Source organism: Rhinopithecus bieti, unplaced genomic scaffold (genome assembly GCF_001698545.2).
Source record: "Rhinopithecus bieti isolate Rb0 unplaced genomic scaffold, ASM169854v2 scaffold_22745, whole genome shotgun sequence".
NCBI classification, from domain to species: domain Eukaryota; kingdom Metazoa; phylum Chordata; class Mammalia; order Primates; family Cercopithecidae; genus Rhinopithecus; species Rhinopithecus bieti.
This window is the reverse complement of record NW_016810815.1, coordinates 819,971-837,540: the sequence shown is the minus strand read 5'-3', so window position 1 is coordinate 837,540 and position 17,570 is coordinate 819,971. Positions and strand designations below refer to the sequence as shown.

General features: G+C 42.6%; 1 protein-coding gene across 6 annotated transcripts in view; it reads left to right on the top strand.

Moving 5' to 3' along the window:
* The window catches only part of GARNL3 (GTPase activating Rap/RanGAP domain like 3), a 176,092-nt gene that overhangs the window by 95,369 nt on the left and 63,153 nt on the right, over positions 1 to 17,570 (top strand). For all 6 annotated transcript variants that reach the window (XM_017892904.1, XM_017892907.1, XM_017892905.1 and 3 more), the window contains 3 exons: positions 4,441 to 4,505; positions 7,152 to 7,215; positions 11,916 to 11,942. In XM_017892904.1, the coding sequence (XP_017748393.1) occupies positions 4,441 to 4,505; positions 7,152 to 7,215; positions 11,916 to 11,942 (156 nt within the window). The remainder of the gene's footprint in view (positions 1 to 4,440; positions 4,506 to 7,151; positions 7,216 to 11,915; positions 11,943 to 17,570) is intronic.

The window sequence follows — 17,570 nt, the reverse complement described above, 5'->3', positions numbered from 1 at the left end:
AAAAAAAAAACTTATTTATTTTGTGCTTGCCAATTACAGCATTCTAGTCTCTTCTGGTTTAAATATTTTCTTTGAGATGACTCTGTCTCTTTTGGGCAAAGAATCAAGCCTTTCCAATTTTTTTGCCACCTCCTGCTCCTCTTGCAGTTGGTATTTGTGCACATGGGGAGGGGGCTTATGAGACCTAATGGTCGCAGAAGAGAACCGTGGATCCACATGGGCGCTCTGAGTTCTGTCTGATTTCCGTTGTGGAGTGACTAATCCAACCTCTGAACTCGTGACCACGGAAATATAATTGATTCCTCTGGCTCTTTTGGGTCATTGGAAAGCATCTGCCCCTGAAATCCATGGTGCCACCTATTTGCCTCTTGTTGTAAAGTCACTCCTTGTCCTGATCCCAGGTCTCTGCTAGTCTCTGAATCTCTCCGAAGCTCTCCATCCCCTCCTGGGGCACATCCTCTATGAACCATAGGTCAGATGTGAGGAGGCAGGACCATTGCCATAGGCCTGCATGTGTCATACTTCTGGTCATTAGCACTTGCAGCCACTGAGTTGCTACCCTTCACCAAGTTCAAACCAGGTGCTGCCTGGACTTAAGATTCCTGTGCAAGGCCATGCCCGGGAAGGGGCCTCTGATTCAAATGCTCTCAAGTGCCTCCAGGTCTTCCCTTGACAGATTTACAGCATCCCACAATGCCTTCAAAGCCTGTCCTTGGCATGGGGGTATCAAGGACCCTGGCATCTACCTCTTGGCCGGCCTTCCTTCCTTCCATCCTTCTCTCCTTCCTTCCCCTCATCCTTCCTCCCTCCCACCCCTCCTTCGCCCTCCCTCTCCCTCCCTCCCTTCAAGGCAGGAGAGGGTGGGTTTCCCCCTTCTTCCACCTTCCTGGAGTGGACTTTCTCAATGTCTATCTTCTTCCTCCAGGAAGTAGCAATCACATCCTCACTGAGATGACTGCCATGTATGAGGGGAGACAGAATGAGACAAATACAGGGGGAACATTTGCTTATTTTAATTTCCAGAGATACTGTCTGTATGACATTATAAGTTGTGATAAGCACTCTGAAGACAGAGAATGACAGAGCGTGCTGCAGGAGCCCTGCTTAGATGAGACAGTTTAGGGAAAGCCTCCTGAGGTGGCGCCCAGCAAACAGAAGCCTGAAGGATGGAAGGAAACCAGTCATTTGACGAGTAGAAGGGGAATCAGGGAGTGTTCCAGGTAGAAGTAGCAACAAATGCGAGAGAAACAAGGGTTACTCGTACCTGGTATTAGAGAAGTCAAGGACGTGGAATTTAAACCCCAGGACCGCTGTGAAGGCAGCATAGGGGCAGGGCATGATGAAAAGTGCCAGTGCCTTCACCCAACACCTCTTCCCTTGGCCTTCAGTTATGTGTCAAAGACAGTGAGAGGGTTCCCAGCCGTTGATGGAAGTGCTGAAGGGAGGGAGGAACTGAGAATTCAAAAGTGAGCATTGGCACAAGGGGTCAGTTATTAAGCCCCTCTTGGCCTAAAATAGTGCTAGAGGCTATGGGAAGTCCACAGAAGTATGTGACTCAGCCCTCGCACTCCCAACTGCCAGCATATCTCTTCTAGGTTATAAAGCAGTTATAAAACTAGCTAGGCCCGGCACAGTGGCTCATGCCTGTAATCCCAACATTTTGAGAGGTCGAGGTGGGAGGAGCACTTGAGCGCAGAAGTTCAAGACCACCCTGGGCAACATAGTGAAACCCTGTCTCTACAAAAAATAAAATAAAAACTTAGCCATGCATGGGGGCTTACACCTGTAGTCCCAGCTCCTTGGGAAGGTAAGGCAGGAGGGTGGCTTGAGTCCAGGAGTTCAAGGCTGCAGTGAGCTATGATTGCACCAGTGCACTCCAGCCTGGGCAACAGAGCAAGACCTTGTTGCTACAAAATCAGAGAGAGAGAGAGAGAGAGACAGACAGAGAGAGAGAGAGAGAAAGAGAAAAGAAAAGAAGGAAAGAAGGGAAGGAAAGAAGGAAGGAAGCAAGGAAGGAAGGAAGGAAGGAAAGGAAGAGGGAGAGGGAGGGAGGAAGGAGAAAACAACTAGCTAAACATATAACTCTATGCAGTCTTGAATATCTCTACTGTGTTTCTTCTAAATACACAGAAATGGCTCACACAAATAAAATATGAAAAATGATTTGTACTTATTGTAAAAATTCCATCCAAACAATATAGCAAGTGAAAAGAATTCAACTACTCAGAGATAATCACTGCAACAGGCTTCTAGACATCTGTCCATGTAGACACACACCTGCACACACACACCTGTTACACAGGGTAATCTTCGACGTGCACTTCTGCATCCTGACTGTGCTCACTGGGTGTTGCCTGATATGTACATGCACTTGACTCTACCTGAGCATTTGGTATTTCTACTGAATACAGAACCATTTTTCTTGAACATTGACTCTGGAAGCTACAAAAGGGAGGAGATAATGAAGAGTTTTACCAGTTTGTGGTGAAGAAAAACACAAACCCACAATCCCAGGAGCCTTGGGTTTCACACCCACGTAGGCAGGTCACGAAGTTGTCACTGTCACCCAGTGCAGCACTGGAGCCCTCTGCTATGCCACACATTTCCCCTGAGCTGCCCTTGACTTCTCTTTAAAACTGCCTTTGGGCTGGGCATGGTGGCTCATGCCTATAATTCCAGCACTTTGGGAGGTCAAAGCAGAAGGATTACATGGGACCAGGAGTTTGAGACCAGCCTGGGCAACATAGTGAGACCCTGCCTACTACAAAAAAAGATAAAAATAAAACTGCCTTTGATGTGTTAGGTAAGAAGAAAAGGTAGACAAGGTAGGATCTGAGCTAGAGGGACAGATTCAAGACAATCTCCTAGACAGAGGATGCAGTGTAGGCTGGGGCCAGTTAAAAAGCAAAGCCCCAGAAGAACTCGGGTTTCAATGGGAAGGATCTGTAGAATCAGAAAACATGTATTTCTATCTTAATATTCCTCTATAATATTGGAAAGAAATTTAATCTCTGTAACACAAACTACAAAAAGAAAAGCTCGGCCCAGTTTCCGTGGCTAATGGAGAACCCATAAGAAGGGCTCTCTCTAGTGCAGCTTCTCATCCTCAGCTCCAAAGACATCCTCCTCCCTGGCCTGGAGAGGGGTGAGAGTAGCAGGCCTCCAAGGGTGTAGGCGTAAAAGTTTTGTTTATGCAAAGAGACTGTGGGCTTGGAAAGTTCAAAGAACTTCTCTCCCTTACTATTGTTCAGAGCTTGGACACATGAATTGGCAGGTGTATCCCAAGAGCACAAGAAAAATCACATTTCTTTGCCTGTTCCCTAAAAGAAACGTTCTTACCCTCCTTTAGCTGTTTGTGCTGACAATTTTATTACTAGTCAAAATCAGGAAGAAAGTTTTAAATGTGCAGTATATGATAATCCCGTTTGCTAACTGTGTAGTGTGAAGCCTTTGTGGATTCTAAATCTATGTCACCTCTTCTTAGACGATTAGGAAGAGAATAGCACTCATCTGTTCCGGGTGGTGTGGACGTGAGACTGAATCAGTTAGGCAATTCTTCTTTCCCTTTTTAGTCAAAATATATTCATTGAGTATTCCTATGAATGAGTCATAGTTGGTACTCATTTAGGAGAGAAGAGACTTGAAATAAGAAAACACAGATAAATATAAAAGCATGCATTATGAAAACCTCTCTGAAAGATTCAGGGGATTTCTAGTTCCAAAAGTTTTTGACTGGGAGACATTATTTTTGGGTCCCATTGAACATGTGGAGACTGTTGTCTTATAGTCTTTGAGGCTTATTTGATGCTTGGCTCAGAGACCGAATTCCCAGTCAGGCACAGTGGCTCACGCCTGTAATCCCAGCACTTTGGGAGGCTGAGACAGGCAGATCAACCTGAGGTCAGGAGTTTGAGACCAGCCTGGCCAATATGGCAAAACCCCATCTCTACTAAAAATTAGCCGGGTGTGGTGGTGCATGCCTGTAATCCCAGCTACTTGGGAGGCTGAGGCAGGAGAATCACTTGAACCCAGGAGGCGGAGGTTGCAGTGAGCAGAGAGCGCACCACTGCACTCCAGCCTAAGTGACAGAGCCAGACTCTGTCTCAAAAAAAATAAAAAAAATAAAAAAAACAGAAAAACAAATTCCCTCGTCATCTGGTTCAGATGGCTCAGGTGCTCTCCATAATACCTAAGACACTGAAGACCTGTATGTTGAAGGCCATGCTGAAATCCACACATGTTGGGGTGGAGAGAGCCTGGAAGTCGCTATCAAACCTGAGCAAGATTGTTTTCAGTCATAGAATGTGTTTATTCATATACATGCCCCTTGAGGAGAAAAGAGAAAGACTGGGCATGGGTTTCTTTTGAATGACCAGAGAGGCTCTTTTGGAGAAGGAAGTTGTAGAACTTGTCACTGATTTGATGTTTGGACTTTTCCAGGGTACCCAGAAAATATGCCTTCCCTACAGTCCCACAAAAACTCTTTCTGTGAAGTCCATCTTAAGGTGAGTTCTAATGGGTAGAAAGCCTATGCATGGATTTGGAGCCCTTTATACACTGTTTTTTCCTGTAATCATTCTGATGTTAACTTTCCATCATCTTGAGCCTTGACTGTGTGTGAGACGTTTTGCTAAGCACTTGGCATGACATGCATCACCTCATGTCATCATCACAGCAACCCTGTAGGGCAGGTGCTGTGACTGTGCCCATTTTATAGATGAGGAAATAGAGGTTCAGAGAGAGAAAGCCAAGATCACATAGCAAATGTGTAGTGGAACCAAGGCCTGAGTCCAGATCCAACTGATTTTGAGCATTGCTCTTAGACATCTCTCCATACTACATTAGTTGCCAGCTTCTTTTTTCTTGCACACACTCAGATGCTTTAGTTTTATAAAGATAATCAAGTAATATTTTTCCTTCCATTTTTTCCACCTTGAAATAGAAACCCAGATGTCAGCAAAGAATGTACTTATTCTTCGCCAGACAGAACGTTAAATGGATGGAACATCTGGCTGCTGCCTGCTCAGCCGCCTCTTGTGCCCCCACCCTCCCACCTCCCTCTCATCTCTCTCCCATGCTTAGGTGGCAGCCTCCCCTAGGGATTGCCACCACTTGGATCCAGCCTGTTGCTTTGTTACTAGCTAAGATGTTACATCATAGTAATGGTAGCTTCTGTTTGTCAGGCACTGTACTGAATGCTTTATGAATGTTCTCTGAGTCAATCTTTAAACTAGCTCCACAAAGTAGATCTATTACTATCTCCATTCCACTTATCAGGAATTGGAGCCTCAGAGAGGTAAAGGGATCTGACAAAGAGCTCAGAGCTGGTAAATCAAGAGCTGGAGTCCTATGACTCCAGAATTTGGGCTGTTTAACCACTAATGCCCTATTGTGTGAAGGACAAAGCTTACTTCATAGCCCTGGTGATTTCTTCTCTATTCATCTGCAGCTACATGGTGGTAGATGTGTTTCCAGTGTTCCCAGGTGACATGTAATAGCTACAACTCATTGTTACCAAAATGGCTCTTACAGCGACAAACTTGATTGTATCTATTGGGGATTGCATCTGGCTGATTAAAAGGCACCAAGGCCAGGCTCAGTGGCGCACGCCTGTAATCCCAGCACTTTGGGAGGCCGAGGCAGGTGGATCATGAGGTCAGGAGTTCGAGACCAGCCTGACCAACATAATGAAACCTGTCTCTACTAAAATACAAAAATTAGCCAGGTGGGGTGGCACACGCCTGTAGTCTCAGCTACATGGGAGGCTGAAAGTGAGAGAATTGCTTGAACCCGGGAGGTGGAGGTTGCAGTGAGCCGAGACCACTCCATTGTACTCCCGCCTGGGTGACAGAGTGAGACTCCATCTCAAAAAAAAAAAGGAACCAAGATTAAGAAGTGAAAAACGTTATATCCCACTTTCAAGCTTAATTTGGTCTCCAGATTGCAGACCTCTTCCTGTCTGCTCTGTGCCTTCTGATTTTTCTTCTGAGCAGTTCTAAAGCTTGAGTTAAGCCTCTCCACCAAGAGGCTAACATTTTTCCTGAGCACAGAAATATCCTGCTGCTTTCAAGAAACTATAAATCTTAATTTGCTTGGAGAGTAATACCTTAAATTATGCCGGTTTAAGATTTCTGTGAATTCTTTTTTCTAAAAAGAAATTTACTCTAGCTCCTTTCTTCTCTGTTTAAAAACTAGGCCTTTCGTTTTGTTATAATTTCATTTCGTCTTATGAGCAAGGCTTAGCTTTTCAGTACACCCTCATAGCCAGGGCAAGGTACAGCAAGATTTTAAAGATATGACAAACTACACATTCTATAGTTGCTGCCAGCAGAAGAAAAGATTTTATCTTCTTTTGTTACAAGAATGAGAACTTGAAAACTTAAAAGGAAATTAAAGTATAAATACTATAGAGTCACATAAGCCTGGATTCAAGTCCTGGCTCTGCTCTTTACCAGATTTTTATCCTGTTATTTAACTTCTGAGTTTCAATTTCCTCATCTTTAAAATGGGGCTAAAATACTACTTGCCTCATAAGAACTAAATGAGACAATTCATGAAAAGCATTTATCACAGTATCTGGTGTGTTGTAAGTACTCTAGAAGTTCGTTATTATTTTTAATTTTCACTTATAAATATTGGAATATTAGGTGAAAGGAACTCTAGAGATCATCTATTTCAATCTCCTTGTTTTACCTCTATAGGAACTTAGGTTCAAGGGAATTTACATTGCTTGTCCAAAGTAAAACATTGTAAAAAGTCTTGTTAAGGATGGTCTTTTGCCCTATGTGGCATGGAAATTTCAGGCAAATCTTAATTACATTCATCACTTTTAGTAAATAAAAATAAGAATCTGGAAGAGTAGCCATGGTTACTTGAAACAGATGTTCCTGGTTTCTCTCTCCGTCTCTTATGCGTGTCACTAGGAGCCAGTTATATAAGTCAAGTACATGTGGTATTGGTTACTTTCATCTGTTTGTTCATTGATCACTCATTTGTTGATTTATATCTTCTGAGTGAGTGTCAGGCCCTTTAGGGAAAACAGCTGTGATTTTTCTAGAAGCTACTTTTTAGCTTCTCTGAAGAACCAAGTCTTGCTCTATATTATTTAAGTTTCCAGCATGCTGCAGCTCATCCTGTCCATTCTATTTCAGTGCCATGAATCTGGACAAATTTGAGAAAGGCCCCAGGGAAATTTTTCATCCTGAAATACAAAAGGTAACAGAAAATTTTATGCTTCATAATGATACAAAATTGATTACAGTGTTAGAATAGAGCTGACAGGTCATCAGTAATCCTTAGCCTAGGATACAAAGCGAAATCACCTATGCAACTTAAAAAAAACCATCATGGTAGAACCTCACACCTAAGGTTCTGATTTGATGGGTGTAGGGTAGGGCCTGGGTATCGGTGTTTTTCAGAAGTTCCTCAAGTGATTCTGATGCATAGCCACTCCTGAGAACCGCAGAGTTGTCCTCAGTCCACAAACCAATAGGGTGTACATTCAGAAAAATCTTATTGGCTTAAAAACCACCCTTTTTACTGAGTAATATAGAATTGTGTGGAATGTTAAAGAAATTTTTTTTTTAATTTGAGACAGGGTTTCGCTCTGGGGCCCAGGCTGGAGTGCAATGGTGCGATCTCGGCTCACCGCAACTTCCACCTCCTGGGTTCAAATGATTCTCCTGCCTCAGCCTCTCGAGTAGCTGGGATTACAGGTGCCCACCTCCATGCCCAGCTAATTTAGTAGAGACAGAGTTTCACCATGTTGGCCAGGCTGGTCTCAAACTCCTGACCTCGGGTGATCCACCCGCCTCAGGCTCCCAAAGTGCTGGGATTACAGGCGTGAGCCACCACGCCCAGCCCGGAATGTTAGGGAATATTAAAGAGATTTTTTCCGGTGGCGCGGTGGCTCAGCCTGTAATCCCAGGCATTTGGTGAGGCCGAGACGGGCGGTCACAGAGGGGTCGAGAGATCAACGCATCCTGGCTAACACGGGTGAAAGCCCCGTCTCTACTAGAAAATACAAACAAACTTAGCCCGGGGCGACCGCCCGGTGGCGGGTGCCTGTAAGGTCCAGCCTACTCGGGAGGCTGAGGCGGAGAATGGCGGTTTACTTTGTGTTTGCGGATGTCTTGCTTATGTTGATGTCTTGAGGATTCTGCTCATGCTTTCACTATGTTCTTGTGTGTGATATTAGCATGTACTGTTCATATATTATATATATTATATATATTTCAAGAGTATTTTTTAAAAAAATTAATAAATCAAAACGTGGTTGATAGAGCTCTTACTCATGTAGTAGACTGTACTGGGTACCATCAAGGATAAAAGGTATCTAGAAAGCCATCCCTGTTTTCTTAGATCTTACTGTTAAGGAAAACAGTCTGCCTTGGGAGTGAAAAAAATTTAGTCATAATTTAGGTGATGGTTTATCAGAAAAATGTCAACCAAACTTTTGTCTTGTAGTTATAACCAATTTAGCTTTGAAACTTACAAACACAGCCGGCACTAATAGTGTGCCTGTCATGTGTGAAGCTGAAATTGAAGTAGTTGGGTATGCCAGGGATGGGCGACAAGGGAAAAGCCTGGAGAGGCAGGCTAGAATTCTATCCAGGAGGCAGCAGGGAGCCAGTAGAACCTTTAAGCAGGGAGCATCACGCTCAAATTTGCTTTTAGGTAAATAGTAAGAGGAGGATTGATTGGAACATGAACAATTTTTGCTTGCATGTCTTTAAAATACGGTTAGCTTTTAAAATAAGGTTATTGACTCTTGGCTTACCCCAAATATAGAGAGTTGTGAATTCCCATATCTTTTGTTTTGATGTAATTTTTAAAATAGTATTTACACCCAGCCTCAACCTCAGACAGAACTCAGGCAAAAATGGGTATGTTAGGTTAAACTGTAAGCGACTTTAAGCCATCCAGGCTTATTACAAGTGATACTTTATAGCAAATTTTAAAACAAACTAGAATTATAAATATGTGAGTGCCCGTGTGCTCTTATGACTTCATTCACACAGGTTATTATTCCTAATCCTTCTTTAAGCCTTGGTCTGATCCCCCACACCAACTCTGCTTCCCAGACACTGAGCCCCCAAACCCACAGAGCCAGCTCTGTGACACTTCTTTCTGCCTCTTGCTACTGAGCCAGTTCCCTCAGCAGAGCTCATCTCTGCTCAGTCATCCCTGTCTGATTTCTCTAGAAGAGGAAAAGAAAAAAAAAAAAAGATATAGCAGCATTCTGCCTATTTATATCACAACTCTGTGCCTGTTTTTACCAAACAAAAGGTACTTTTATGCTTTCCTATATTTGTGTTTTGGCTCTTTTCCCCTTAACAAAAGAAACCATTTGTGAACTTTCCCCTTGTCCTCTGTGTGTGTGAGTGTGCATGTGTGTGTGAATTTGCACATGTGTGTGAGGCTCAGAGATGCAGGGTGAAGGCTGTCATCACATTTCTGTAGATTTCTCTTAGGAACAGTTGAGCAACAGGCTTTAGGTAGAGAGGAAAGAGTTCTTAAAAATGGTAGGAGCTAGAGAGTAAACAGAAAGTAAACCAATTGTGTTATAAAGAAGGCATCTTTCCACAAAGAGGGAAGGTGGCTGGTGCTGTTTTTAAATGTTATTTGTCTGTTTGTGGCTGCTATACTGTAGTGACATTTTCCTTGACCAAAATCCAGAAGCAATGTGTGATTAAGCTAGCTTTAAATGGATAGAGAAATCAGGGTATCTGTGTGTTTCTTCCTATTCCTACCCATCAAGTTTGTTTCCCAATAGTTGTGATATGTTTCCTAAATGACCAGGTATTTTATAAAACCGGTAGAACTAAATTTGATTTTAAAACATTTCTAGGTTTAAAAGTGTATGTAAAATCACTCTCCCAAATCTCATATATATGAAAAAAAATCAATGTCAGCCTCAAACTAATGATTAGAATCATGCATACATCAAAAGCAATGCCAGTAGGACTGTATTAATAAACACTATTACTGGCCAAAATTATACCTTCTGGGCTAAAATTACACACTAGAAAGCAGCAAAAAGAGGACTTCCAATGCTCACAAATTCAGGAACAAGAATATTTTAAAAATCTGAATCGTGTTAAGTGGGACATTGGCAAACCAGGGCAAATTGCAGGACTATTCGCTTCTGAACAAACGTAATCCAAAATACAGAAACTGCAACATAAATGTAACCTGACAGCCTATGACATCCCTCCTGCCTCTACAGCTGAGTGTTGAGACTCTAGCCCTGAGCTCAACCAGGACTCCTGTTGCAAGGCTCTGATTCCTTCAGCCTAGCCCACTGAAGAGCAGCCTGTATTACCAGGCCAGGGACTGGTTGCAAAACATCCCAGTCCTAATGCTTGCAGGGCTAGTGGCAATTGAGAAGCTGAGAGGTGTGACCCTTTTCTTATTCACCACAGTTAGCATTAGAAGGAGCACTAGCCTGGGTGTTAAAAGGCCTGGGCATGAGATTCAAAGCTGACACTTACAGGCCACATGACCTTAACTGGAGATCCAGTTCCTCCATCTGTGATTCAGGAACAATTAAACTGCACCCCCGAGAGAGAGAGAGAGAGAGAGAGAGAGAGAGAGAGAGAGAGAGAGAGAGATACACCTACTGATGTACCCATAAAAACTAAAAATAAAAAAATTAATAAAAACCACAAGGTGTTGAGAAAGATCATGGAAAGAGAGAATTTTGTAATGACATATACAGTGACATGCAAACATAAAGTCCCAATGTAAAAAATGTATAACATAATTTTATTTTTTCCCAGAATTCAGAAATAATACAGCCAGGCGTGGTGGCTTGTGCTTGTAATCTCAGTACTTTGGGAGGCTGAGGCAGGAGGATCACTTGAGCCCAGGAGCTGGAGACCAGTCCGGGCAATATAGTGGAACCCCATCTCTACAAATAATACAAAAAAATAGCTGGGTGTGATAGTACACGCCCATAGTCCCAGCTACTTGGGAAGCTGAGGTGGGGGGATTGCTTGAGCTCAGGAGGTCAAGGCCTCAGTGAGCCAAGGTCGCACCACTGTGCTCCAGCCTGGGGGACAGAGCCAGACCCTGTCTCTTTAAAAAAACAAAAAAAGAATAAAATAATAAAGATGGCTGAGTTCTGAATGAAAGAGGCTTTCTGTTAAATAAAATGGAGGTTTGTGTGCCTCTTACAGTTCTTTCAGAATTGCCACATCTCCAGTTGACACAGCTCTTCCCCAGAGAGTCTTGGGCCAGAAGGAGGGTGAGGGTCCCTTCAGCCTCCCTGCCTCCATCCTGACCCTCGTTGCCTCTGCACTGTCCCCATGACTCACCTGGGCCATTCCTTCCCCCTCCGCTCAGCCACAGGGTCCCTGTCAGAGCCTTGGCTTTGGTGTCTGCTTATCAACCAGAATCTACTTTTTCAGAAGTTCTGGAAAAGATGGGACTTGCCTGTAGTAAGTTTAAAAACTTTTATATGGGGCGACTGAGAATGAAAAGGAAAGTAATTTAAGGTTGATTAAATCTCTGTTGTGTACCAGGTCTTCTACACACACTGACAGTGATCTTCATAGGGGTTAAGACTGATGTTATCCTTGGACCATGGAGAAGGAAGCAGAGACCCAAACAGATTAAATGACTTGTGCCCAAACACAGTTAAGAATGCGACAGCAGGGATTCAAAGGATTGTTTAGGTTTACTGCTCCATGCTGCTCTTACGAGATGGTATTACAGGGGAAAAAGATCCAAGACTCTTGGCACCCACCTTTGTCATAATTATTGGTTCCCGCTGCCCAAAGCTCCTATAACCAACTTTTAAAAATATTTTCAAAATGTCAGTGTGAGAAAACCGAAGCTTGGCTTTCACAGCAAGTCAAAATGAAATAATTACTGTCATGCCTGGATGTAACTTTTAAAACTTTATTTGACAGGACTTGCTGGTTCTTGAAGAACAAGAGGTGAGTATTTCTATGGAAATATTTGCGCCTGCTCTGCCTCCATGTTTGTAAATATACTTCTCCTTTCACTGTGAACCCAGACTCTGCTTTCAGCCAAACCTCCCTGTAGATTTGCACAGTAGTACACATTGCATGGAAAGACCTTACTGGCATGTATTTTTAAGGTATATTTTAGAATTTTCTATGCATCTAGCTATAAAGCTATGAAAATAATCAAACTACTTAAATCTGCTTGGAAACATTTAATGTGTTAAGCTTATGATCAGGGTGAGTAATGAGTTTTTAATTTTCATTAAAGTAGGGTGTTTGTGCTTTATTCGGATACTCTTAATATACAAAATGCTGAATTTATTTGCATGTTGCCATTCCCTGTTGTCCCGATTAAAAATATAAATATATTGGATTTTCTAAGTATGTAACTAACGTAGGGAAATATCTAAAATATTATCAATAGGCAATGGAGTAAATAAATTACGGTTTATGTATCTTATCCCTCTCAGTAAATAGCAATATCTTTTGTCTTGTTGCTTAGGCCAAACTTGGAAAAATCCTTAATCCATGTCTTTCTCTCTTATCCTGTATCTAAGCTATCAGCACATCCTGGTGACACCTCTTCATAAAATATCCCTAATCCAAACACTTCTCAACACTTCTACCACAACCACTCTGGTGTGGGATACCACCCCATCCTCTCTTGCCTGGGTCCTGCAGAGTCTCCTAACTCTTCTCCTGGCTTCCACTCTCACCCTGTCTTCCGGCTTCCAGATAGTAGCCAATTGTCCTATTGAAACGTGTAGAATCAGGTCATCTCTCTGCTCAAAACTCTAAAGGCTTCCTGTCCTGTTCAAAGGGAAGCCCCAGATCCTGACCTTGGCCTGCTGGAGCCTGCATGATCTGGCCCCTCTACCTCTCCAGTCGTCAGCTCCAGTGTTTACTGAAAAACACTAACCATACTGAATTCCTTATTCTTCCATCTCCTCAGAAATAGGCTACAGTTCCCACTGCTGGGGATGCTTGTCCCCCAGATGTCCTCACTTAATCAGGACCTCTGCTCAGAGAGACCTTCCCTGACCACTCTGTGTAGAACAGTACACCCTGCCTCTCACCCTTAGCCCCTTTACTTTTTCTTTAATGCTGGTATTTTCATTTGTGTGCTTCTTATCTGTCTCCCCCATGAGAATAAAAGCACCATGAGAGCAGAGACTACAAGCACCATGAGAGCAGAGACTTCTTTAATTTTGTGTTCCAAGATCCTAGAACAGTAAAAATAGAAGGTATAGAGTAAACGTTTGTTGGTTGAACAAGTGATTGATTGATTGATTGATTGATTGATTGAATGAATACATTATGAAATATTATGATGCCATTAGAAAAAATAAGGTAATAACGCAAAGGATAAATGCTTGAGAGGATGGATACCCCATTCCCCATGATATGATTATTACACGTTGCATGCCTGTATCAAACATATCAAAAACCCATAAATATACCTACTAATATATAATACACTATGCACCCTCACACAAAATAGTGAGATAGAATGCCATGGTCTGAATGCTTGTGTCCCCCCAAAAATTCGTATGTTAAAGCCTGACTACCGATGTGGTGGTATTAGAAGGTGGGGCCTTGGGAAGTGATTAGGTCATGAGCAGGGAGCCCCTGTGAATGGGATTAGTGCCCTTATAAACAAGGGAGCTTGTTTGCCCTTTCACCTTGTGGGTATGTAGCAAAAAGGTGCCATCCGTGAACCCAGAATAGGTCCCGCCCCAGACACCGAATCTGCCACTGCCTTGATCTTGGACCTCCCAGCCTCCAGAACTGTGAGAAATAAATTTCTGTTGTTTTTAAGCCACCCAGTCTATAGTATTTTGTTATAGCAGCCCAAATAGACCAAGACGTAGACCTTTACTTATTGGCATGGAAAGAGTTCCACCACATAGTATTTACTGAAAAAAGCAACTTATGGGACATTATTTACATATAATCCCAATTTTGTTTTTATAAACAGATATTTGTATGTATATTCATTCATTCATTCACTGAACACATACTTATTGAGCGCCTACCATGCATGTACCATGTACTGTTTGAGGCATTGGGGATACATCAATGAGCAAGACAAGGTCCCTTCTTCACGGAGCTCACAGTCTGGTGGGGTAAGACAAGCTAAACAAGTAAACAAACAAACAGAAACATGGTAAGACCAGTAACCCCAAGAGCTGTGAAGAAAGTAATGCACAGTAGTGGAGTGTGTGGCGAGGGGTAGGTTTTTTACATTGAACAGAGAAGGTTTCTCTGAGGCAGTGACACCTCAGCTGATTCTTGAACATGTAGATGTAAATACAAAGAAGGGGCTGAAAGGATGCACCCCAAATTGTTGGTGGGAGTTACTTTTGGGCAGGATAGTGGAACTGGGGTGGGATGCAGCAGAGAGCAGACAAAGGGAGATGCCAGCTTTTTTTATTTTTTAAGAGAGGGTCTCGCTCTATTGCCCAGGCTGACTTCCAACTCCTGGGTTTAAGCGATCCTCCCCTCAGCCTCTTGAGTAGCTGGAACTACAGGCTTATACCACCATACCTGACTACATTTTTATCCATATTTTGTCCATCTTAGGTTCATGCTTGTTGCAGGAGAATTTATGGATTTCATGTGTAATTTGTAAAAGGCAAAAGTAAAATAATCACATTTCCTGTAAAATTTTAAAATAAAGAAATACACAAAAGATAAAAGGAAAAAATCACCTGCAGTCACAAAGACGACTGCTATTAACATTTTGGTGTATATGTTTGTTACATTTTATATAAAATTAGGTGTATATATAGCTTTTATATGTCCAAATTACTCTGTTCATTAATCTACAGATATTTATTGAGCACCCACCGAGTGCATGCACATGCTTGTTGTAACAAACAAACAATAGAGAAAATGTACCGATAGGAAATGTGAACACTCCCCCTGCCCTGACCTCACCACTTCCAGCCCCTGAAAGAACGCCTGTTCACTATTCATTGCATCCTCCTCTGCTTTTTTTGAAACTCCCAAGTTTTGAAAAATAAGTTGTTGATCTCTTTATTTCTCAATTTTATTTCCTTACTAAGGGGATATTAGCTTGAGGCAACACTAGTCACTTGTCATGACCTCTTGAAGTGTGAACAATGGCCATGATCCTCCAGAGCTTCTCTGAGAGCTGTGTGGCGAGGCACTCTATTTAATCCTGCTGCTTCTCAACTGGTATAAATTGGGAGCATTTATCCCAATTCCAGCCTATTCTAGTGGTAAACTATTAGCTGCAAAGATGGGCAGGGAATCCAATAAAGAATACTAGTGAGGCTCCTGAAAGGTTAGCACTTTGGTAAAATGATGTCAGTGTCCTGAAACCCATGTTTTGTTTGCTACATAGAGAGGCACCCTCATGAGAGAACATGGCATCCCAAGCTGTAATACACATGGAGAGAGGAGAGATGTGTAGGAACATGTGGAACCCTAGAAATATGGAGACGTTGCCTAAACAAGAGTAACAAGGAACCAGGAGTGTCTCATTTTGAATAAGGCCATCATTTCTCAGTTCCAAAAAATTCTTCTGGAATCATTGGGACTTTAGTTTCCCCTCATAGTTTGTTTTTCTCAGAAGAACTATAGTTCGTAGCATACTACTGATTGCCAAGAATGTGACTGCATGTTTGTTTGTACTCAGGTTGAGTTCTGTTTTGTAAAATTTAGAACTTAGAATATTTAAATTCCATCCAAGTAGGAATGACAGATGTGACCTTATCTGTATGTTGAATGTTTGAGCAAGACTTACATCCTGAGAAAACCCAGTGCCTGTGGATTCCCTCCAGCAGCACCTTCCTCCAGGGACCCAGGTCTGGCCTTGAGACCTTAAGAGCTCTGAATAGCTGGTTAAAATATTACCTGTGACAGTCCACTTGCCCCGATCAAACTGTCCCCTGCTAAAATATGAAATAACTCATTATAATGAGCCATACGTTGATTTCTGGAGATAGGTGAAAACTTTTAGTCATGGACATAATTTGGGAAGTCCTGGACACCATATTACCTAAATGAGGCTCTAAAAGTAGGTTCAAGTACTTAACAAGTACTTCCAGTCTTTTTGGAATCTCCTCCACCTGAAGCAGGAGGAATTCATATGATTTATAATTTAAACTGAGACCCTTTGAGAGTAATTATTAACAACATCAGGACAACAGATAAAACAGATAAAAGCCAGGGCTCTCCTGGCAAACTTGGACACATTATCTCCCTGCCTTGAAGATCCTATACCCTTGGGGGCACAGGTACTAAAAGACCCCCATCATGCAACCCTTGATGCCTTACAGACTTTGCTGTTGTCTGACCCTAATAACTTGTGATGAAGACTTGACAAGACCTTGCAACACCAGTCTTTCTGGAGTCTCCCCCTGAAGCAAAAGAGGCCCTCAGCAGGGATGTGGCAGCATGGTACCAGTCTCAGAGCAACCCTATAAAAGCTTTTAAAAGCATTGGCCAGTGATCAGGTGGTAGTAGGCCCCAGCTCTGCTTGTACATCTCAGTTTCACTCAAAACTTTTCAGAGAAGATTATGCCATGATATTGGAAAGAATGCCGCATCAAAAGTCTGAAGACCCAAGTTCCAACTCTGGTCTTACTGTTCACTTAGTTCCAGCCATGCGCAAGTCCCTGTCTTCCCTGAACTTCCCTGTCCTGTCTTAAAATAAGAGCATGGACTCAGTGGACTATAGGGTCCTTTCTGGTTTTAGCAGGCTGTCGGTTTATGGCTCATAGTTATGGTCGTTGACTAGTCCTTCTGCTCTGACTGGCTAGCTGTCAGCTCTGCTGGACCTGATCCTGGGCCTCCTGACAGCCTCTTGGTTTTTTCTCTAGTCCAGTGGTTCTCAACGTGGGGCCCCTTGGCCAGCAGTATCAGCATCACCTGGGAACTTGTTAGAAATGCAAATTATCAGACCGTATCCCAAACCTACTGAATTGAAAACTCCTGGGGTGGAACCCAGCCATCTTTAATTTGACAAGCCCTTCAGGTGATTCTGATGCCTAGTCAAGTTAGAGAACCACTACTGTAGTTCCTGCACTATTATTCTAAGAGGGTCATATGTCAGACCCCAAATTACTGTAGGAGCTTTTTAAGGGACCCTTGCGACACGTGCTTGCTGTCATCACTTCCAAAACAGAGAAAGAAAAGTTACAAGCTATAAAACCCTAAAGTGAATAGACGTCCCTGAAAACGTTCTAAGAAATTTATCAAAAGCTAGTTTGTAAGGAAGCAGTGATCATTTGGAGACATCGTGTGAAAAATAAGTTGTTTCTGACAAACTTTATTTCTTTTCTCATTTATTATGCATACAGTCCCTTATGTCATGAATATTTATTGATCTTTTCCAATGTACTGTGGTCAACACTGGGGATTCAATGGAAAGGAAACAGTGTATGATTTCTCCTGCACAGGACTCAGGTTCTAGTGGCAGAAACAGACAGATACGCAAGTTCAATAAAAGATTTACAGAGTGTAAATAGTGCTTCGAGGAAAATAAACAAGGTGCTCTGATGGAGAATAACAGCAGGAAGGAGGGTGGCTTTATATGGGGAGATCAGGAAAGACTGCTCTGGAAATTGA